The sequence below is a fragment of the Zea mays genome, chromosome 1 (assembly GCF_902167145.1).
Source record: "Zea mays cultivar B73 chromosome 1, Zm-B73-REFERENCE-NAM-5.0, whole genome shotgun sequence".
In the NCBI taxonomy this organism is placed as follows: Eukaryota; Viridiplantae; Streptophyta; class Magnoliopsida; order Poales; family Poaceae; genus Zea; species Zea mays.
This window is the reverse complement of record NC_050096.1, coordinates 240,321,604-240,344,267: the sequence shown is the minus strand read 5'-3', so window position 1 is coordinate 240,344,267 and position 22,664 is coordinate 240,321,604. Positions and strand designations below refer to the sequence as shown.

General features: G+C 47.6%; 1 protein-coding gene across 1 annotated transcript; it reads right to left on the bottom strand.

Annotated features, from left to right (window-relative positions):
- Positions 1-14,318: 14,318 nt before the first annotated feature.
- On the bottom strand, positions 14,319-16,910 carry LOC103643503 (xyloglucan galactosyltransferase KATAMARI1 homolog). The gene has a single exon (XM_008666683.3). It carries the CDS (start codon positions 16,054-16,056, stop codon positions 14,671-14,673), a length of 1,386 nt encoding a protein of 461 aa, XP_008664905.1. The 5' UTR covers positions 16,057-16,910; the 3' UTR covers positions 14,319-14,670.
- Positions 16,911-22,664: the final 5,754 nt, after the last annotated feature.

The window sequence follows — 22,664 nt, the reverse complement described above, 5'->3', positions numbered from 1 at the left end:
GAAGACGGCATTCATCACCAAGTACGGGTTATATGAGTTCACGGTTATGTCCTTTGGTTTGACAAATGCGCCAGCCATCTTTATGTACCTGATGAACAGTGTGTTCATGGACTATCTAGACAAGTTTGTGGTAGTGTTCATCGATGATATCCTCATATACTCTCAAAGTGAGGAAGATCATGTAGAGCATTTGAAGATGGTATTGCAAAGACTTCGAGAGCATCAGTTGTATGCCAAGCTGGGCAAATGCGAGTTCTGGATTCATGAAGTCTTATTTCTAGGTCACATCATAAATCAAGATGGGTTGGCAGTGGATCCAAAGAAAGTAGCAGATATCCTGAACTGGAAAGCACCGAAGGATGTTCGTGGGATCAAGAGCTTCATTGGAATGGCCGGATACTATAGGCGTTTCATTGAAGGCTTCTCAAAGATTGCTAGACCAATGACAGCGTTGCTAGCGAAGAAAGTTGAGTTTAAGTGGACTCAAAAGTGTCAGGAAGCATTTGAAGAACTGAAGAATAGATTGACTACAGCTCCTGTGTTAGTCCTGCCTGATGTTCACAAGTCATTCTCAGTGTATTGCGACGCTTCGTACACCGGATTGGGATGCGTGCTAATGCAAGAAGGAAGAGTTGTAGCGTACTCGTCTCGACAGCTGAAGATCCATGAGAAGAATTACCCCACACATGACCTGGAATTGGCAGCAGTGGTTCATGCCTTAAAGACCTGGAGACATTACCTGTATGGGCAGAAGTGTGACATCTACACAGATCATAAAAGTCTGAAGTACATATTCACCCAGTCAGAGTTAAACATGAGGCAGCGAAGATGGTTGGAATTGATCAAAGACTATGAGTTGGAGATACATTACCATCCAGGCAAAGCCAATGTTGTTGCAGATGCTCTGAGCAGGAAGAGTCAAGTTAATATGTTGGCCTCATACCCGATGCCGTATGAGTTAGCCAAAGAGTTCGACAGACTGAGCCTCGGTTTCCTGAACAGTACGCAAGGAGTAACAGTGGAATTAGAGCCCACCCTAGAGCGGGAGATCAAAGAAGGGCAGAAGGATGATGAAAACATCAACAAGATCCGGCAGCTGATCTTAGAAGGAAGAGGCAAAGACTTTCGAGAGGATGACGAAGGGGTAATATGGTTCAAGGACCGATTGTGTGTTCCCGACCTCAAACCTATCCGGGAACTGATCCTCAAGGAAGCTCATGAGACAGCCTACTCGATACACCCAGGGAGTGAGAAGATGTACCAGGATTTAAAAAGAAGGTTTTGGTGGTATGGCATGAAGAGAGAGATCGCAGAATATGTCGCCATCTGCGATAGCTGTCAGAGGACCAAAGCAGAGCATCAGAGGCCTGCCGGATTGTTGCAGCCATTGCGGATTCCTCAGTGGAAGTGGGATGAGATCGGGATGGATTTTATAGTTGGCCTACCTCGTACCCGGGCCGGGTATGATTCCATCTGGGTAGTTGTGGACCGCTTAACAAAAGTGGCCCATTTCATACCCGTGAAGACAACATACACCGGAGCAACGTTAGCTGAGCTATACATGTCACGGATAGTCTGCCTTCATGGTGTGCCGAAGAAGATAGTGTCAGATCGAGGAACGCAGTTCACATCTCATTTTTGGCAGCAGCTACAAGAAGCTTTGGGCACACATCTGAACTTCAGCTCAGCTTATCACCCGCAGACAGACGGCCAGACTGAAAGAACTAACCAGATCCTTGAAGATATGTTGAGAGCCTGTGCGTTGCAGGACAAGTCAGGATGGGACAAAAGGTTACCTTATGCAGAATTCTCCTACAACAATAGTTACCAGGCCAGCTTGAAGATGTCACCGTTTCAGGCGCTCTACGGGCGGAGTTGTAGGACTCCGCTGCATTGGGACCAGCCTGGAGAGAGACAGGTGTTTGGCCCCGACATCTTGCTGAAAGCCGAAGAGAATATCAAAATGGTTCGGGAGAACCTGAAGACAGCCCAGTCAAGACAGCGAAGCTATGCGGACAGAAGGAGAAGAGAACTGAGTTTTGAAGTGGGAGACTACGTCTATCTGAAGGTGTCACCTATCCGAGGAGTCAGAAGGTTCGGAGTCAAAGGCAAGCTAGCACCCCGGTACGTTGGACCGTATCAGATTCAAGCAAAGCGTGGAGAAGTGGCCTACCAGCTTGACCTACCAGAGAGTTTGTCAGCAGTGCACAATGTGTTCCATGTGTCGCAATTGAAGAAGTGTCTGCGAGTACCAGAAGAACAGTTGCCGGTGGAGGGTTTGGAAGTCCAGGAGGATCTGACCTACATAGAGAAGCCAACGCAGATTCTGGAGTTTGCAGACAGAGTCACCCGGAGAAACACCATCAGAATGTGCAAAGTCAGATGGGGTCACCACTCAGAAGAAGAAGCAACCTGGGAACGAGAAGATGATCTGAAAGCCAAATACCCTGAACTCTTTGCTGACCAACCTTGAATCTCGGGGCGAGATTCTTTTAAGGGGGATAGGTTTGTAACACCCTGAATTTGGGGGTATAAAATTTCTTTGCTCATATTCACAAATTCAGGTGTTACTTCCTTTTCTCATCCTTCCTCATTCTTTTCTTTCTCATTTCTATAGGAGATAAGTGCTTATTTTATTTGTAATTATAGTTTATTATGTTAAACCCTAAGGGAGTATGAATTGTTGCATCATGTTGAACCCTAGATTTCACTTTTGCTTGGTGCATAATTCTTGGAAGGTTTGGTTTGAATTTGTGGCTTGTTTGAATTTGAATCAAATAGGGAAAGTAAAAAGAAAAGGGAAAAACAATTCAGAATAAAAAGAAAAGAGAAAGAGGCCCAACCCCGCCGCCCCCTCGGCCTTTCGGCCCAGCCGGCCCATTCCCAAGCGCGCGCCTCTCCCTCCCCCGCTCTCTCTGCCCCGGCGGGCCCGCCCGTCAGCGCAGCCGCCTCCCGCGCGCCCACCTCCGCTCTCCCCTCTCTCTCTGCTCGCGGGCCCGGGCTGTCAGCCCCGTCGTCCCCGCGTAACCGCCGCCGAGCTGCGCGCGCCCGCCTTCCCCGCGCCCACGTCGCGCGTGGAGCTCGGAACTGACCCGCCCCTGGCCACTTGAGCCCCGAGCCCCACTCGCCCTCACCCTCTTCCCCCATTTGCGCTCCAGTAGACCCTCTTTCCCCCTCGCTGCGCGCACGCAGAGCGCCGCCGCCATAACCCCCGCCGTCCCGAGCTCGGTTCCCCGTCGCCGTTGGAGCTCCGCCGCGCCCTTAACCCCGGTGAGCTCCGCCCCGACATCCGCAACCCGGAACGCGCCCCAATTCCCTCTCCCCCTCCCTATTTCCCTCTGCCCGCGCTCACCCGCCGTTCCCCGTGCAGCCGCGGAGGTCCGCCACCGTCGCCCCGGGGCACCGTCGCGCCGTTGCCGCCGCCGAGGAGTCCCCGGAGCCCGTCTTGAGGTAAGGGACCTCTCCCGCCCCTATCGCCCTTTGTTTTGCCCTCTGCCGCGCTTAATTCCTCGCCGGAGTAGAGTAATCCCGCCGCCGAGTCGCCCCGCCGTGAACCGCCCCCCTCCGGTGCCTCTGCCCCGACCCAGACCCCACCAGAGGACCCTCCGTGCCCTCCCCAACCTTCCCGGCCACTCAGATCGCCCCAGAGGCCCGCCAATCGCCCGCGCCCCTCGTCTCCGGCGAGCCCTCCGCCGCGGGGACGAGCGCCGCCGCCCCTGCTAGCCGTAGGAAAGACCCAGGCTGCCCACCCGATCCCCGCCGTTCATCCCAGATCGGGCGGCCCTGATTCAACTCGCCCGGACCCAATCCTGGCCATCCGCCGGAGATCCAGCGGCCCAGGCCCACTGCCCCCTCACCCCGTCTCCCTGCCCGTTGGGCCCCGCCTGTCAGCCCGCCCGCGCGCTCGCCCTGCCCGCCGGTCCCGCCTGTCAGCCCGCCCGCGCGCTCGCCCTGCCCGCCGGTCCCGCCTGTCAGCCCGCCCGCGCGCTCTGCCCGCCCGGTCCCGCCTGTCAGTCGCCCAGGTCGCCGCGCGCTCGCGCGCCCGCCCGCAGGATCTAATCCTGGCCGTTCGCTTGAGATCCGACGGCCGTTGGAGCCCGATACCCCTTCGCCTGCGCATTTTCTTAAAGAGACCCCCGGTTTTCTGGAATTTGAACCCGCCATCCCTGGTTTCTCGCAGTTAAGTCCCTGGCCCTTTTATTTAATTCAAAACAGGTATTTAGGGTATAATTTTAATCCCCAAACTTGTAAAATTCATAACTTTGTCATATGAACTCCAAATGAGGTGCTTCAAATTGCAAAATGCTCATTATGTTTTTGTCTATCTATTCAAACAATGTTTCCCTGCTGTTTCCATGTACTAATTAATAGCTAATCACTAGGATAGGATTAAGACTATTGAAACCTTATTTAAGATAATTAGAAATGGGTAGACTTTAATAAAAGTTGGATTACTTAAGTTTATGGACTTAAACACCTAAGCTTAGGAACTTAAAACCAGGTAATGATTTAATTCCACCACGGGCTTAAACTTGATTAGTGGATAATGAATCACTTTGTATAGTCCTCTACCCCAGACCTAGGGAACACCAGAGTGCCTATCCCTTTTCAACTATGAACTTGTGATCTCTCTCTGCTGCATTTGTTTGGTATGTTTCTTTTGTTTGTTATCTTCCCAAGTGCATAGTGTGAATGATTACTTTACGTAGACAACGAGCAATCTGTGTTTCCCGAGGAAGTTGCAGAGGAAGTCCCTGATCAGCAGTTTGGTGAAGGCAAGTGTCCTCTGTCCCATTATGTCCTATTCATTTATAACTTACCACCCCGCATTACTTACTTGAAACCTAAGGATTGACTAGCTTTATATTTTACTTTATCCTTGATGATCTTATGGGCTATTATGGTTAGCACTTGGCTATTGCTTTAACATAATCAATGAACATGATGTGACTATTTATGATACTGTTATCCTGATGATGTTGATGATCTTGTGATACTCTAGGGGGCTCAGGCTGTTTCCTGAGTACCTCTCCGTAAGGACTGGTTCGTTGAGAGACCACTCGGGATAACAGTGCAACCATGAGGGTGAAATGGGATGCCCTTAGCCGATTAATTAGATGAACTAGAGGTGTAGTTGCTTAGCCGTCGTGCCGTCAATGGGGTCCAGGCACAGTGCTTGCTCTGCCGAGGCTGAGTGCCGAGGTTCTTTCGTTTTGCTCTTTGTTAGTCACTCTCCTGCGGGGAGGGGTACTGTGTTTATCAAACTGGAGAAACCTAACGGGCAGCTATGATCTCTAGGGAATCTTTGTAAAAGCTACGTAGTGATGCCCTGCCGGACCACCTAGGTAGTGGTCAATGGGGATTAGCTCTCCCCGGGTAGAAAGGGAATCATGACTCATGGGTAAAGTGTGCAACCTCTGCAGAGGGTAGTGAAACTGGTATATCAGTCGTGCTCACGGTTAAGAGCAGCCTTGGGATCCTCTTTGATTAGAGATACAGATGGTTCGAGATACAATGATTATGATATGGTTTTGGTTCGACTATGATGATGATGTTCCTCGATGAGGAAATGGTTTACGGGTTGGTTAATGCTAAAATCTAGCTTCTACTAATGATAAATACTTGACCAACTAAAAGCAACTGCTTGAGCCTAACCCCACATAAAGCTAGTCCACTTCAGCCAAACGGGACATTTGCTGAGTACGTTGATGTGTACTCATCCTTGCTTTACCACAAAACACCAGGTTGTCCACATTGTAACCACTGCTCAGGAGAAGGTGAAGCCGTGGAAGGAGACTTCCAGGAGTTCCAAGACTACGATGAATTCTAGGTGTGGGTTGGCGGCAACCCCCAGTCAGCTGCCTGTGAAGGCCTTATCTTTACTGCGTTTCGCTTAGCACTTTGATTCACCTGTTAAGTCAATGACTATGTGGATGTCTATGACTCTATGATGTAATAAGTACTCTTTTATGTTATTATTCGAGCATTATGTGATGATGTTCATTTATGTAATCGCTGTGTACGTGAGTTCTGATCCTGGCACGTACATAGTTCGCATTCGGTTTGCCTTCCAAAACCGGGTGTGACAAAGGGACTCTCTATTGATCAGTTGAGGCAACAATGCAATATAAGAATCTTACCTGATAGTAAGCATGCATCTCGATGATATTATCGTTCAACGCCAGTTCTATTACCGGCATCTCCTAATTATATTTTTTCTCAGGGAACTCTCTTGATTATACCTAATGTGGTATTACATCAGCTTGAAGTGCTCCAATAGAGATTTAGATGTGGTGTGGTTGCTTTTGTTTGGTGCCCCTGAGCATATGTGGCATTGATTGTTTCAGCAATGTAATATAATAATCTTACTTAGGCATCAATCTACAAATATAAATCAAGGTTGACAATCCTTACATTAATGGTTGTTACTAACTTCTACCTTGCATTCTGATCAGTGACGCTTGATCACAATGACCACTCCTTTGTTGGGTACCAGAAGAACACCTACAGGTATTCATCCACGGATGGTGAGTTTCATCCATTATATATCCACGTGCTAAAATGACTGACTTTTGTTTTACTAATTTACTATACTTTCATCTTGAAGACATATTTAGGATTTGTGTTCTATACACCACAACATATGGTTCAATTTGTTTCTCTATATGTGAATGGTTTAACTAAAATATTGATAGTTGGATATTGCTTTAAAGTTTAAATGCTTCGAGCTCTGTAATGGTTACACCATTTTTAGAAGGCATCAAACATGTCCTTTTATTTTAGGTTTATTGTTGATGGAGATAAAATTTCAAGGTATTTCATAGTTTTCTATCGATTTCAGGTTGTAATGGAAGCTGTTAATAATCTATGCAATATCCACTGTAAAGGTGTTGCAGACTTGGTGACAGAGTAAGCATGCATTTCGCTAATATTATTGTTCAGCGCCAGTTCTTAGTTTAATTGTTGTATAAGGTAGCATGCATAAGATATTAGTGCCTCTTTTCATGCAGTAAAGTAAAACAACATAGTGTTTCAACCTATTGTTCTATATTTTGTTCAACACAGACAAGTTGAGTGAATCAGTCATTTTGAAAGTTGTCACCACTCACCAAGAACTTCAAAGACCACCTCATACATGGGGAGGAAGGCGACCTTGTTGAAGATTCCCTGTCAGAGTACCTCTGGTGCATTGACCGTTTAGGTTTGGTCCCTCACTCAGTTTGTACCTCTAATTTGATGAACATCTATTTAACATTGTAACCATTTTCGTACTTTGTAATATCGGATAGTTCCAGCAATTTTCCAAATAATTTCTTGAATTATTGCAGCAAACCTATGAACTAAAACAGATTAGTCAATCCTCTATTTCATTCATTTAGAAGGTGATATAGTTCTCTGTATTACTATTGTTATCCCGACGACAAAATGAATTCAGCCTTGTGTATTATTATTGACAAGGAGATAGAGGAATAGAAGAGTTAGTACAATTCATATATCTGATATTTCAAGCAGTAAGGGTGTGGATGCATATACGAGTATTGTACCTGAAGTTGATGAGAAAATTAAGTTAGCGGCATGATAGGGATCTAATCTACCAAATTTCTTCTTCCATATGGAACAACGAACTTTGCACATAGTTACCCCAGCTTTTATGTGTATGTTAGTGTTCTCTTCCGTGGAAAGCCTGCTGCTTTCACTTTGGTATGTATTTAAAACATATTGTTCTTCAACAATATGATCTAGCCATAGCAGAATAACTAGAGTATTACACTATATATAGAAACAGTTTCTCTATGCGATTTTATGTTTTACCACTTCCTTATTTATGTGGAATTTTTTTATTGGCTTATCACCTGCCATTATGTCAAACATTAAACTGAACATGTGAAAACAAATATTTTTATGTCGCAGTGGTGTTAGTCCAAGATTGGCATCAACCTCATAGCACCTATGGGTATAATATTTTTTTACATCTCCCTCTTTATGTCCAGCTTTGTTTGATCGAGGCATTTCTTTCTATTGTTAGTAATTTATTAGATTTCAAGTTCGGCTCCAAGGTACAGCTAACACGCCGCTCGCCTCCTAGGTTTGTACCTTTTGCCAAGAACTGTTTTTTGGGATGCACCACCCAGAATGGCTTAGACTGAGTTTCTCTAAGTTTGGTTCGCAGGTGGAGACCACCGCCACTCTTGTTGATCTCGTGTGCATCGTTCAAGCGCAAAGCGAATTTGCCTACCACATCAAGTTCTACCCCGATCTACAACAGTCATTGCTCTTCAGGTGATCTGGCTATTAGTTTTCAGTGTGGCGTGCTTTGGTGGAATGTCTCTAATAATGGGGCGTGTATCAGCGATAGAAGAACGGCTCGGGGTGACAATCACCATCATCATCCTGCAACTTGTCTTTCTCAAGTTTGACCGCAAAATATTGCTTCTAATTGATTCTCCATCTAGGATCTGGGACATCAACACTATTAGTTACCTTGTCACGATTATATGTTTCCTTGTCACGAGCAATTGCGAGAAGTAAAGGTACTTACAGCAAGAGAAATGAATGCTTCTCAAATGTAACATACAAAGAATATTGTGTACAAAGAAGTTCACTTCTTAGTCTTTGTATTTGTGATATACACATTGTAGTATAATTTGATTTGTTCCAGTTTAGATATGTATTGTTTGGTGGCAAAAAAATAGTGATATATTGAAGTCGACGACAATATGTATTGTTCATTTTCATATAATTGTTGTTCACTAACATTTTATTAATAATTTGTGAGTCATCGCAATGCATAGACACCTAACTATCATATATAGAAATCTGTATGATATTGATGGTCGCAATGTAGTGGTGAAACAAGTAGATTAAAATAATAAAATTTATGTATGGCCAAGTGTTGAGCACCAATTTGAGCGTGCGGACGGTCCGGCCCTGAGGCCGGACGGTCCGCGGTCCGGACGGTCCGCGCCTGTGGGCCGGACGGTCCGCGCGTGCGCAGAACAGATTAGGGTTCCGAGTTTTGTGCTACGGTTGTTAGCTAAAATCATGGGATAAGCTCGGAAATTAGTTTGTAAAGGGTCCAGCCCCCTCCTCTATAAATAGAGAGGTATACGGCCGATTTGTAAGCAATCAACAATCGAATCAATACAACTTCTATTTGCATTTTATCCTAGGAGTAGTTCTAGTCTAGTTTAGTTTTAGCCTCTCAATCCCCAAATTCTTCGCCTCTCTTCGACTCTACGCCGATTAGAGGAGTCTAGGTCGGCCGGCCCGAGCCTAGACGACCCCTAGGATCTCTCCTCCCCGACGGGGTCCCTCCCGGGAGCGAGATCCAGGTGCCGCCGGCGATCTTTCGCCGCCCCTGCACACGCGCGGACCGTCCGGCCCCAGGGCGCGGACCGTCCGGCCGTCAGGCAGGAAACCCTAGCCCTTGCGCCAGGTCGCGGACCGTCCGGCCCCAGGCCACGGACCGTCCGCGCCTGACCAGAGAGTACCGCCGCCGGTTCTTCTTGAGTATTTGGCGCTCCGAAAAAGCGTCAACATACTTTTTGGCGACTCCGCTGGGGACAACACATATAGACCTATCAAATCGGCCCTCAATGGCTGATTCAAAGGATAGCTCTGAGGTTTCCACCAGCAATATCATCACACCGACATGGGAAGCCTTGCCGGCTGAAGAACAGCTCCTATTCGAGGAGCGCCAGGAGCAGCTGATCCAAGAAGCAAAGGCGAAATTCCTGGCTGACTTCAAAGTGGACAGGAACAACAAAGTCGTTCGGCAACGGGCGACAGATCTGGCTTCGCTCCGACCTACTACGATTACCCCAAATGTAAGTAGCACCAACGAACTCCAATCTCTTAAAGCTTACATAGACGAACAGCGAGAACAGATGCAAAATATCATAGGGGTTATGCAAAACGATTGTAGGAGACTAGTACGTGCATTTGATAAATCTAGTGTAGCAAATTTTCCTTCACACGAGTTTGAATTAGGAGATAATACACGTAATACATCGGTTAGAGGTTGTCACGACCGGTCACAACCCCCTTATGGGATGTCGATGGACACGTACCCTGAGCAAACGCAAATCGGCAGTAAACCAGCCGATCTACACATGTCCGGACCGTCCGCTAGCGAGCGTGGACCGTCCGGGTCAGCCACATCCGGGCCCATTTTTAATGAGTTACCTAGACACGCACCCGAGCCACCACATAGGGCACCGAATTTAAACTACCCAGTCGGACGGTCCGCATACAACGACGGACGGTCCGGGCCAATGTCCGGACAGTCCGCATATGACCTTTTTGAGGAAGATTATTACTTGAATCCTCACCCATCCCAGCAACACTCCCAATCACAATATGCAATGCACCAGCCCATTAATTCAAGACCTAGAGCCCAGGAAAGCTTTCCGGCCCCACCTAGAAGGCTGGAAAGAAACGATCAAACATATGAGCCATATAGGGCAAATGGAAATGCACCACGTAGCTCAAACCAATGGGGGGAGCGACAACATACTAACATGCAACCAACCCCACCTATGTTTGACCAGAGAGCCGGTGGTCTTGCACCGGCTGCCGTTGATATAGTGAGGGAAGAAATAGCCGGGGCGTTCCGAGATAAGCTCGGAGTAAGCATGATCCCTGGGGGGCAATCATATCGGAAGCCTTATGACAGCCGATTTGATCACCACCCATACCCACAGGGAACCAGGATACCCGAGTTTGCAAAGTTTTCAGGTGACCAAGGAAAGAACACGCGTGAGCACATAGGCCAGTTCCTAGCACAATTAGGAGAATTGGCTGACACTGAAGCATTCTGTGTGCGTTTATTTTCATTATCCTTAACAGGGACTGCATTCACATGGTATGCCACGCTCCCTCCTAATTCCATTTTATCATGGGGAGACTTAGAGCAAAAATTTCATGAACATTTCTTCTCTGGTGATTATGAGCTAGATTTAGTAGACTTAGTGACCCTACGACAAGAAAAGGATGAATCGGTTAGTGATTATATCCGGAGATTCCAGGATACGAGAAACCGATGCTTTCAAATCCATTTAACAGAAAAACAACTGGCGGGAATAGCCTTTGATGGATTGCGCTATTATTTAAAAGAGAGATTAGAAGGCATCCAGTTCTTTACTCTAGCACAGTTACATCAGAGAGCTTCGGCTTGTGAAAGCCGAAGCAAAGAACTAGTCAGAACGGTTCATCATAATGTCCCTATAGTAGAACACAATCAAAGTAGTTCGGACGATGAACCAAAGAAAGTTTACACTGCCGAAATAGTTTGGCCCGAGCAGGCCAAATCTTCGGCTTGCTCCTCCTTGCAGTCAGTTCAAAAGGAACGACAGGAGGAGGTTAAGTTTACATTTAATGTCGGCAAATGTGATAAGATATTCGATGAATTACTAAAAAATGGTAACATTAAAATTGATTATATCGTTCCACCTGCCGACAAACTAAAGCGCCGCGCATACTGCAAGTGGCACAACTCATTTTCCCATGCCACTAATGATTGTAATGTGTTCCGACGACAAATTCAATCGGCCATTAACGAGGGACGATTGAAATTTCAGGAGGACACGGAGCCCTTCCGAATGAATGTGATCGACTTTAATGGCAAAAAGGTCCTAATTCGGCCCAACACAGCCGATAAGGGCAAAGACAAAGAAGTCATCATCGGCAACGCACGGGAGGCCGATGGAAACAACAAAATTTCTTGCAGGAAAGTGATGGCCGAGAAGACTCCTGATGGAGGGGAGACACTGAAGGTAACCATCACAAACTCCAGCGCTGGGGGGCAAGCACAGACAAGGGGATATGCGCGAGAACCCATACTACGCATCGCGGACGGTCCGATGTCTAGGCGCGGACGGTCCGTAACATCACCGGACGGTCCGAAGCGTTCCGGCGGACAGTCCGGCAACGTCGAAGAGCCGCGGCGACCACGTACCTTCAAACCACGATGACCAGAAATAGGTACGTGGAAAACTAACACGTTCAAGGCAACTGGTCGGTTGGTAAAATCTAGCCCGACCTTTGATCAATTATTGTCTAAATATATGAAAAAGAAGGTTGGCTCCAGCGACCGGCCACCAAAGGGACCTCGCTTACCCGCCCAGGTGCGACGGCAGGTTAGGCCGATTGGACCACCACACCAATTGGAAAGGACGGGAGGTCATAATGTTCAATTAAGACCTAACATACCTGCATGGACACCTCCACCACCATATCTACCTATGCAATATTCATACACATACATACCTCCACCATACGTCCCAAATCAAATGTGGGGCATGCCACCATACCCACTTAGGATGCCACAGTACCCCGCTTGGGGGGCACCCCAAACATCTGTATTCAATAGGTTGACACCTCCAGTACAAGATCGATTGAGAGCCCCTCAATCTGGTCCACAAGCACAGGCCCAGCAAGATTGCCGAACAATTCGGCCCCAAAGGCTGACTAATCCGGCAGGGGGGCATACAGCTACAACCTCCAACAGTACGAAAAAGGGAGACGTCATTAAAATAGGAACGACAGATGTCGTCGTACAACAAAATAACGAAGGGCCAATGATTTTTGGTGAATCGGCCAACACAAACAAAAAAGAAAGTACGACTGTCAATAAAATAGCCGATCCAAAATACTCCATGCCCCGATGGTGCCCATCGGGATTGACACGATCGCAAAAGCGAAAATTACAGCGCCTTAGAGCAAAGGAGAATCAGGAGAAGGAGGCGGAAAAAATATTCAATGACACACATCCGCAGTATCCGCCACCACAAAAGAGATGGAGACCAAAGGCCGTTGAGGAAAATCAAACGACCATAAAGACAGAAAATAAAACAGCAACTGTGCAGCTCTTTGCAGGTATAGCAGACAGTCCGGCTATAAAGACCGGACCAACCGTACAGGGCACGGACCGTCCGACCCCTGAGGCTGACTCATCCGCAATAAACCATGACACCTGCAACGACGTGCCGACACCCATGGAGGAAGATGACCTGCAAGGAGAAGACCTGGTCGACTACGAAGCTACGCCAGAACACTTGGAAAATTAGGAAAAGCTAGGTGACGGATTGGTCAGGATCAGTATGATGCTCGACGGTGTTGGGACCGACAGTTCGATCAAAGCTAAAGGGGTCGCGTCCGAGACCAAGACCACTGTGTACCATCCTAGTAAGTGGCAAGATGCCTAAGAAAACTGATGTGATAACATCGAGTTAGTTGCTTTTGGTTCGCTCAGCTCCACCAAAAGGCAGGGGGGCATATGTTGAGCACCAATTTGAGCGCGCGGACGGTCCGGCCCTGAGGCCGGACGGTCCGCGGTCCGGACGGTTCGCGCCTGTGGGCCGGACGGTCCGCGCGTGCGCAGAACAGATTAGGGTTCCGAGTTTTGTGCTACGGTTGTTAGCTAAAATCATGGGATAAGCTCGGAAATTAGTTTGTAAAGGGTCCAGCCCCCCTCCTCTATAAATAGAGAGGTATACTTCTATTTGCATTTTATCTTAGGAGTAGTTCTAGTCTAGTTTAGTTTTAGCCTCTCAATCCCCAAATTCTTCGCCTCTCTTCGACTCTACGCCGATTAGAGGAGTCTAGGTCGGCCGGCCCGAGCCTAGACGACCCCTAGGATCTCTCCTCCCCGACGGGGTCCCTCCCGGGAGCGAGATCCAGGTGCCGCCGGCGATCTTTCGCCGCCCCTGCACACGCGCGGACCGTCCGGCCCCAGGGCGCGAACCGTCCGGCCGTCAGGCAGGAAACCCTAGCCCTTGCGCCAGGTCGCGGACCGTCCGGCCCCAGGCCGCGGACCGTCCGCGCCTGACCAGAGAGTACCGCCACCGGTTCTTCTTGAGTATTTGGCGCTCCGAAAAAGCGTCAACACCAAGATCACCAATGAATTATAAAATCTTTTCTCATAACAATATAACACATTTATATATAAGTTATTATAATATTATATGTTCTCATTGCAACGTACGAACACTCACCTAGTCTTCACATAAATCAGTTAGTATTTGATTCTTTGGCTGGTTAGGATCCTAAAACTCTTTGGCTAGGATCCTAAAACTCTTTGGCTGGTTAGGATCCTAAAATTTAGATGTTGTTTGGTTCGCACATTTCGTGGCGTGATCCGATCACAACTTCAACGTATTGTTATTTGGTTGGTGTACGGTTCGATTTGTTGCCATGGAAACCGATAAAAATCTTCAACGCATGGATTACGCCCGCAGGTAAGCGGTAGCGCTTACGCCAACCGTTTATTCGTTTGACCATTAATTCATGTGGATTGAATGATATTGAGTCGATTTAAATTTATCGTAAATCAAAATATATTCTAAATCATTCAAATACACTTAAACCTACGTAGAATTAGAATAACCCAACAAGCCTTCGGTTGGGACTTGGGAAGTCGTCTTGCATATCATGGTCGTTGACATCTCCATATCTTGTTGTCGTTGTCTTCCTCTACGCCGCCTACCAGCACCGAATTCAATAGGCTGTCATTACTATAGCTTAAGGTTGCCCAACAAAGTTACAAGGAGAGGCGCTTGTTACTCAATCCGTGACCCTAAACCACCTTCAAGAGAAACCTAAGATGTATAAGAAATTCGAATGATTTCTTGCCCAATATATAGTATCCACAAGTTGCCTCTATACTGGTGTTCACCGCCAGTAGGACCCTGTCTGGCTGTCGTCTGTTTCAGCCATTCTCTCTAAGACGCCATCCACGGTGACGTCGAACGCATCCTTCATCGTCTCGAGCTTGTATCTCGGGTCAGCGTAGAGCAGCCTTGGCACGAGCTTGATGACCTCCTTCCTCATCTTCTCTATTGCTGCCGGCGGTATCTTCCTCAGCTCCGCCTCAACGCTCACATTCCCCGAGCGCACGTCTTCTGCCGGTATGAACACCGAGTACGTGGCGTGGTCCCTCGGCAGGTGCCACCTATACTGGAGGTACGCCGACCGCGGCTGGAAGAACACGGGGATGCATCCCGCGACCATGGCGTCGAACGTCGAGCGCCGCGACGCCGAGTCCCCCGGCGGCTGGAGGCAGAAGGTGGAGCTCTGGAACAGCACCATGATGTCGCCCGGGTAGTGGCACTGGGCGCTCCCGAAGGCGCACCCCAGCTGCCGGCACGCGGGCGACGCGCCGCACTGGGCCATGACCTGCGACCGGATCGACCGCGGGTCGCTGGGCCGCGCCGCGCCCACGAAGGACATGAACCACCAGCGGTCCGAGTTCCGGATCCTCTGCTGCCAGCTCAGGACGTCGAAGTCCGTGCGTGGGTGGAAGTAGGTAGGGTACGGCACGGCCATGTCGTTGCCCCAGCCCATGGTGGCCGTCTCCACGACGATGAAGGTCATGTTCTTGACGGCCGGGAGCAGGAAAAGGTTGGTGCCCCAGGTGGAGTTGCGGTCGCGGCGGAAGTCCCACCCCGTCCGCCCCGCCACGAGGAAGTGGTCGCGGCCGCCGGCCCTGCGCCACTCGGGCCGCTGCACGAGCCAGCGCACGAGGTCCAGCGAGGCGGCGTCCCTCGCCGCGCTGTCGTACCCCCAGACGTGGCGGGCGAACTCGAAGCCGGCGTAGAACGGGACGAACACGGCGGCCGCCGCGGAGGAGTCGTTGGTGAGGCACCCGTGCTGCCGCATCCGGCCGTGGAAGATGGCGTCCAGCGCGAACTGGTGCGTGGCGTACCACCCGCGAGCGCCCGTGAGCGCGCCGCCGGAGAGAGGCCTCCCGAGGCCGGCGTTGCGCATGTCCTCGCACATGTCCTGCCACCGGTCGTTGGCCTCCGCGCAGCCGCGGACGATGTCGGCATTGAACCGCGGCGGCAGGTCGTGGACGTAGAGGTACCGGCCGCGGCAGGGATCGTCGCCGGCGACGCTGGCATTCGTCGTGTCGTCAGGGACGAACGACGCGACGCGCCCCGTGAACGCGACGGGCACGCTCATGAGGGCGAGCAGGCGAAGGTAGAGCGTCAAGGCCCACAACGCTGCGGCGGTGACGAGGAGGAAGCAAGGCCGGGAGACGGCGCTGGGTTTGACCATCGCTTATGATGGTTGGCTGCCGGCGGAGTGGCTTGATTGTGGCTGTTGATCTCGAACGAACTCGAAGGCGGCATGATGATAAGCCGTGCGTTTGCGTTGGGCTCAGCGCGCGAGTTGCCTCTCCAGGTCGGCAAGCGGCTCACTGTCACAGACATGGAAACGACGACGGGGATCTCGAGTGGTGAATCTATCTCCCTCCCAAACATGAATGGAAACGATGATGATTTGTTTACCAGTATCTGGTCTGGCCAAGACTGGCCGGCTGTCTGGAGATGCAAACCGGAGGTGAGGGAGGGTTTGTACCCACTTGCGCGCGGACGAGGATTCCGAAGTCAGCTTCAGCTCGACCACCGTGCAATGCACGTCAACGGAGCTGCATCTAGCCAGCCTATGGGGACAGGGAGTTAATGGTTTGATGCGTGGTTACTGCTGATCGAGGCTCTTCACATGAGATGCACCGAGGGCAATTGGTCAGTTCTTTTTCATCATAATATCGGGAGAACCTACAGCAAAATTATTTTATTACCCACTGGCCAAGTTAGGGTGTGTTCCGTACTGATCCGCTCTAGGAGCAACTTCTGTATCTCACCAATTACACGGCTCATTGAGGAACCAGCTTCGGGAGTGGAACTTCTGGAATCTCAGCGACAAAGTCACTAGAGGTCTAGTGCCCTACGAAGGAGCTAATATAATGTAAGGGGAGCTAATAAAATGAAAGGGATTGTTTGGAAGGGTTTCACTTTAAAATTTTCAGCTTAGTTTTTTAGCTTCGTCATAAAACAGTTCCAACAAATTGTTAAAGTGGATTGTAGGAGTGTTTGGCTTACACATGGATTCCATATTTTATAATACAATTGATTTGTGTGAATTTTCTTAATTACCTTTAATGATTAGTGGTTATCATGACGGAACCAAAGCGCCATGATGTATAACCAGTGGCGTGATGGGTAATTTTTATGCAACTTCATGAGGAATTATGAAAATAGTGTTTGTGAAGCAACTTTTGAGGAGTTTCGTGAATTTCATGAAGCTGATCTCAAGTTTCAATTTTTTTCAAAGCTACAGCTCGTGTAGCTATACCTCTTAGGATGTAAGAAGCTCGAACGAATCCAAACTTTTTGAAGTGAAGCCCTCCCAAACAGGCCTTAAGTTTCATCCATCTTCGAACTTTTCCTATTTGGTTATAGGGACTAATTTTAGTCTCCATATTTTAGTTATTTTTATTCTCATTGATAAACATAGGGACTAAAAGGGAGACTAAACCATTTTAGTCACTAGTCTTTCAAGGGATGACTAAAACGGACTAAACGGTTCTTTATACGGTCGTTGTCCCTCCTTTATTTCGTTGTACATATACCCGCGAGAATAGGGTAGTTGGTTGAAGGGTGTCAATGTTTCGAACTAGCTCCGACAAGTAAATTTGTATGTACTTGTTCTAGATCCGATGGTGTGTTGTGGGCACAAGATTTATACTTGTTCGGGCAGAACGTCTCTACATCCAGTCTTCGGTGGCTCACGCTATCGACACCTTGTTACTCAATGCTCATAATAGGGGTTACAAGCAGACCAGAGAGGGAGGAGTTCACAAGTCTCTATGCGTAGTAGTAAGTTCTTGCGGCATTATGGGGAGGCTTCGCTAGGGCAAACCAAAATTTTTGACTCCATAAAACCAAGATCTATTGTTGTTATAGGTCATGGAATTACCACTAGACGCGCAGGGCAGTGAAAAGTCGTATCAATGTAGACAAACACGTTGAGCAGTGCCATGCCGTCACTGGCGTCCTTCGCGTCCTCACGTGGTTCTTCATAGTGCTCCAGATGCAGCACCTTCGAGGTATCTACACGTACAAGGAGGAAGTGTCGCGTACCGAACTGCTAGGTACGCGACGACGCTTGGCGAGGGTGAGAGGGTCGCAATTGTTGGTTTGCTAGTGGCAAATTAGGTTAACTCTAACCGCGCCCCACCCTTATTATATAGGCGTTCTGGTGGGCTTCTAACTCCGAGGCCCATCAGCAACCCTAAACCTAGTTTAGTTCGGATCCTATCCGAGTTAGGCTTCCTTCCCCTTAAATGTGTGACTCTATATGTTCACGTACACTTAGACATGACCTGAGTACTCTTACTTGGCCCAATAATTGATAGCGACCACTAGCAAGACATGTCAACTCCTATGCGCATGTAAAGATCATATCAGAAGAACCATTACAACATTACGTACATGTTGATCTCTTTGTCTCACGATATTTGGTCTGTCTATAAGCTTATCTCTCTTTTTCGATATTGTGAATTGAAATCCTTTCAAGGTTAACACTTCACCCTAGCACGACCATGCATTTCTTGATCCAATCACTCGAGGGGCCCAGTGATATCTCTCTCAAGAAGAGAGAGACAAATTCCATCTTGATTGACCATGCCTCACAACATGCTTCCTAACAAACCCAAAATAACCTTTATAACTACTCAGTTCCGGAGTGTGTTTGATAGTCCCTAAGTAGATCAATTCACATCTTAAGAACATGTGACAATCTCAGGTCTAAGGACACAATGTACATGTTGTAAAAAGAGAACTATATTACAACATATCATGTTGGGTCTGTCTAGCCCCATGTCATACTTGTGCCCACATTATTAGTTTGACATCTCCATATCCATAACTTGTGAAGCATAGTCATCAACTAATACATGTGCTAGCCATTGACTACGATTAGGGACACCATTTAGAATAACCATACAAATAAATAATATCACAAACAATTCACATAATTGTTAATCAATACAAGGTGCCTTTCATGAATATTCAATTAAGCAATATATATATCATGGATACAAAAATATGCTCATCTCTATGATTATGTCTTGGGCATATTTCTAACAGTTCTAAGGGACTATCAGGTGCTCGCTATCTAGCTAAGATGTGGGCGTCGTGGCGGTGTGCTCTCCTGTTGTGCCTCTGTTGTCTTTTGTTTGTTCGTCTCTACCGACTCTCCCCTTTTATAGGCCAAGGAGAGGGTCGGTTACAGGAAGCTTCTCGTGGAAGTTGTTACTATGCCACGGTAGAACAAAGTGTTCTACCCCTGGTAGAAATGTGTCCGTCGGTATTCGCCTTGGTCGTATGAGCTCTTTGGCTGAGCTCTTTAAGTCCGAATGTGCGTGGGCGGCGAGGGGCTCTAGCGTCATCATTACTCTCCCTGTGTCGTGCCGATCCTTAGCCTTTGTAGCCTGAGCCTCGGCGTGGCTCGTTGTGTAGCGGGTCCTATAGATTGCCATGGGACTTAGGCCTAGGCTAGGTAGGCCATGAGTGGGTTGCAGGCCTATGACCTTGTAGGTCATGAGTGGAAGGAGGATCAACTTCCTTATTGTGGCTCGACGCCATTCATATTTAATGTGATTAGTCATTTATGATAGGTCAGTCCTAGTCCGGATGCGGAATCCACTTGAGTGCCTTTCTCTTGGTTTGCCTGACCCCCCCTTCTAGCTCCGCCTCGCCCATTCCCTAGTTTAGTGCCTCGGGGCTATTCGAGGGCGGACCCTTCCGGGGCACACTCTCCCTCCATCCTCCTTCTGACTAGTGGGCCCTATGGGCCCGAGGATCTTATCCCCGACAAAGGGCAATATAGTTTTCAATGCTTTAACGACTAATGATTACTTTTAGTTCCTAGAACACTAAAGTTTAGTTCCATAACTAAAATTTAGTCTTAAGACTAAATAAACCAAACATGACCTTCATCTTAGGTGCTCTCCAACGCATCCCCGGCCCACTCCCCTGCCTGCTCAGGGGTGAGCTTGGATGCCCCCAAGGACGTCCAATAGCCCCCCCTTGCGAGCCTTGCAACTTCACTAACTTTGAAGACCGTAATAATCCTAATGACTCTTGGTTAGTAGAAAGTAAATGAGTAAAATTGTTGGTGTCATCATACTAAAATGGTACTTTTTGATTGCTTGCCCGGCTACAATGATTGAAGACATCCTTCTCCATATCAATTAGGGAATACTCCTTTGAATTTACCCACCAATCCAGATGTCCACCCTTGTGATCATCCATCATCTACTGTTGCCAAAGAAGTAACATCGATCTCTATTTTACAAGCATTTTGCAAACTGGTCCTAGATGAAAACATATTCGTTTAGTACTATCTAGGAATGGAACACAAAAGTATGGACAAGTTCGACTTGAAATTCTTACTCTTTTGACAGCTCCACATGAGAGAGGACGCATCAGGTACTTGCACGGAGAGCACAATTCAGAGGAGGATGGTGATCGGATCGGCAACACACGAGGATGTGCTAGGTGCTGGTGCAGAGAACACAATCCAAAGGAGGATGGTGCGTTGGACCGGCACCACGGGAGGGAGGACGAGGGAGCGTAGGACCAACAATGTGTGAGGAAGAAAGTGAGGACGAGGTAGGACAAGGGATCTGACCATCGGGTAGAGAGGGCGAGGGAGTGCAAGGAAGCAGGTCGTCAGGGAGAGAGGGCGAGGCAGAAAGTGAGGGATGGCACGAAAGATGATTGCTAGGAAGGGATGGTGTATGAGCCAGTTACCGGGGAGGGTGGTGCAGGAGGAAGACAAAGTCGGTCGGTGAGAAGGGATGGTGGGAGAGATGGTACGGGAGGAAGACGAAGTTGGCCATCAGGGAGGGAGGATGGGGAGTCGATTGTCGGGGAGGGATGGCGTTCGGAGGACGATGAATCCAACCAACGAGGAGGGAAGGGTAACCAAGATGACTGCTGCTATGGGGAGCTAGGCAGACAAGTCTTAGATGGGCGAAAGTTGCCTAAGGGCTTGTTCGGTTATACCCCAATCCATATGGATTGAGGGGGATTGAGGGGGTTTCAATCCCTAGTAAGTCAAAATCCCCTCCAATCCGTATCAATCCCCTCCAATCCATATGGATTGAAAATAACCGAACAAGCCCTAAGGGGGTGAATATGCAAAATCTAAAATTCTAACTCAAATAACACAGTATTATCCGAATATTCTCACCTAAATTATTAGAACAAGAATAATATAGCCAATATAAAATCCTAGATAAATACTTCCTAAGTTGCTAGCAAAACTTAGGTGGAATAAAGGCTAGCAACAATACAAAAAATAAAGGTCAAAAGATAAGTAAACCAAGTATTGACATAGAAGGGAAAGACAAACACAAATAGGGAAGGAGAATGCACAAGAGACACACAATTTATTTAGTGAAATTTGGTTCCACAAAGAACCCTATGTCTCCATTGAGGGGTTCAGAAAGAACGGGGTCACTTTGAATCCTTTTCTCACTCAAGTGATCACTAAGATCGAACTTGAGTCCTTTCTTTTCCTAAATGGTGAGAACAACTCTCTCACAAAGGCACTCCACTAAAGTCGAAGGCTTTTGATCGCTTTTACAAACTTGGGAGCACCAACTCCACCCACTTTGATCACGAGAATTCTCCCCTTTCTCATAATCACAACACAACTCAAGTGCTCTAGCAATTATCTTGCTATTCTAGCTCTCAAAATATGTCTATACTAAGCACAAAACTCAATTTGGGGCACTTGGATAGCTTGGATGGTAGGAGATGATCCCTTCAATTGTATATGATGTTTCTTAGCTTATGGATGGAGCTTGTATAGTTTGGATGGTATATATAGGCCCCCACTCAATTATAGTTGTTTGAACCCCACTCATTTTTTTGCGTATTGAACTAAACATGTCTGTTGGTGCACAAAACAGGTCCAGTGCCGTCTTAGAGATAACAATTGGGTAAAGATGTCAGGCCATCATTCTGTCAGAGTTCATCTTACATGTACGATGCTCCACCGGACATATCGCGTGAGATAGTCGTTGAAAGCCTTCTCGTAGCCAACCGTTGAGCACTCCGATGCCTTATGTCCAACTTGATCCAAAATACAGACTCTTTGGGTGTAGTGTCCGATGTGCCATTCGGTGCAACACCAGACACGTCAGGTGTCCTATATCTGACTTAGCCCATTTTTGCAACCTCCCTGAGTTTCGTATCGGGTGTTGAATCCAATACGCCTATGTTCGATCTCAAAGTCCAAATTTAGCCTTTGTGCAAGCCATATCCGGTGTGCCATTTGGTGTTCTCTGGTTATTGTGAGTTGTTTCTTCGAGTTCCTTTATTTGGGCTTGCATTGTATTATGTCTTCTACTTTTGCATGTCCTAGACAAAACTTCAATAAGCACCTTAAAGTCCTTTAAACTCTTTGGCCTTAAGTTGATTTTCTAAATTGCTTTGCATATTTGTCCAAGTGTATGCTACATCTTTTGACCTCTATAATCAACTAGTTAGCAAAGTTATTAGTCTAAATGATTACATTGGTCATTGGTTATTAAACACCAAAACCAATATTGAAATGGTCCGAGATCTATTTCTCTTTCAATGGATAGTATGGAAGATGGCTAACGAGTGCCCGACTTGGAGAACGGTAGTCAATTTAATTTTAGATAAAACAGAAGATTAAAGTTTTAACGATAGAAATTAACAGAATGATATACTCCTTATTACGGAACGGATGGTAATTGTTGTTGGTATTTTTTAAAGGTGGTACAGTATTTTTCAGACTACCTGAACTTCAGCAGGTGCAGTGCAGGTAGGGAACCAATTTTC

Bases quoted from the DNA above. Each gene is read 5' to 3' on its own strand.
- LOC103643503 (XM_008666683.3), bottom strand. From the start codon at position 16,056: ATGGTCAAACCCAGCGCCGTCTCCCGGCCTTGCTTCCTCCTCGTCACC.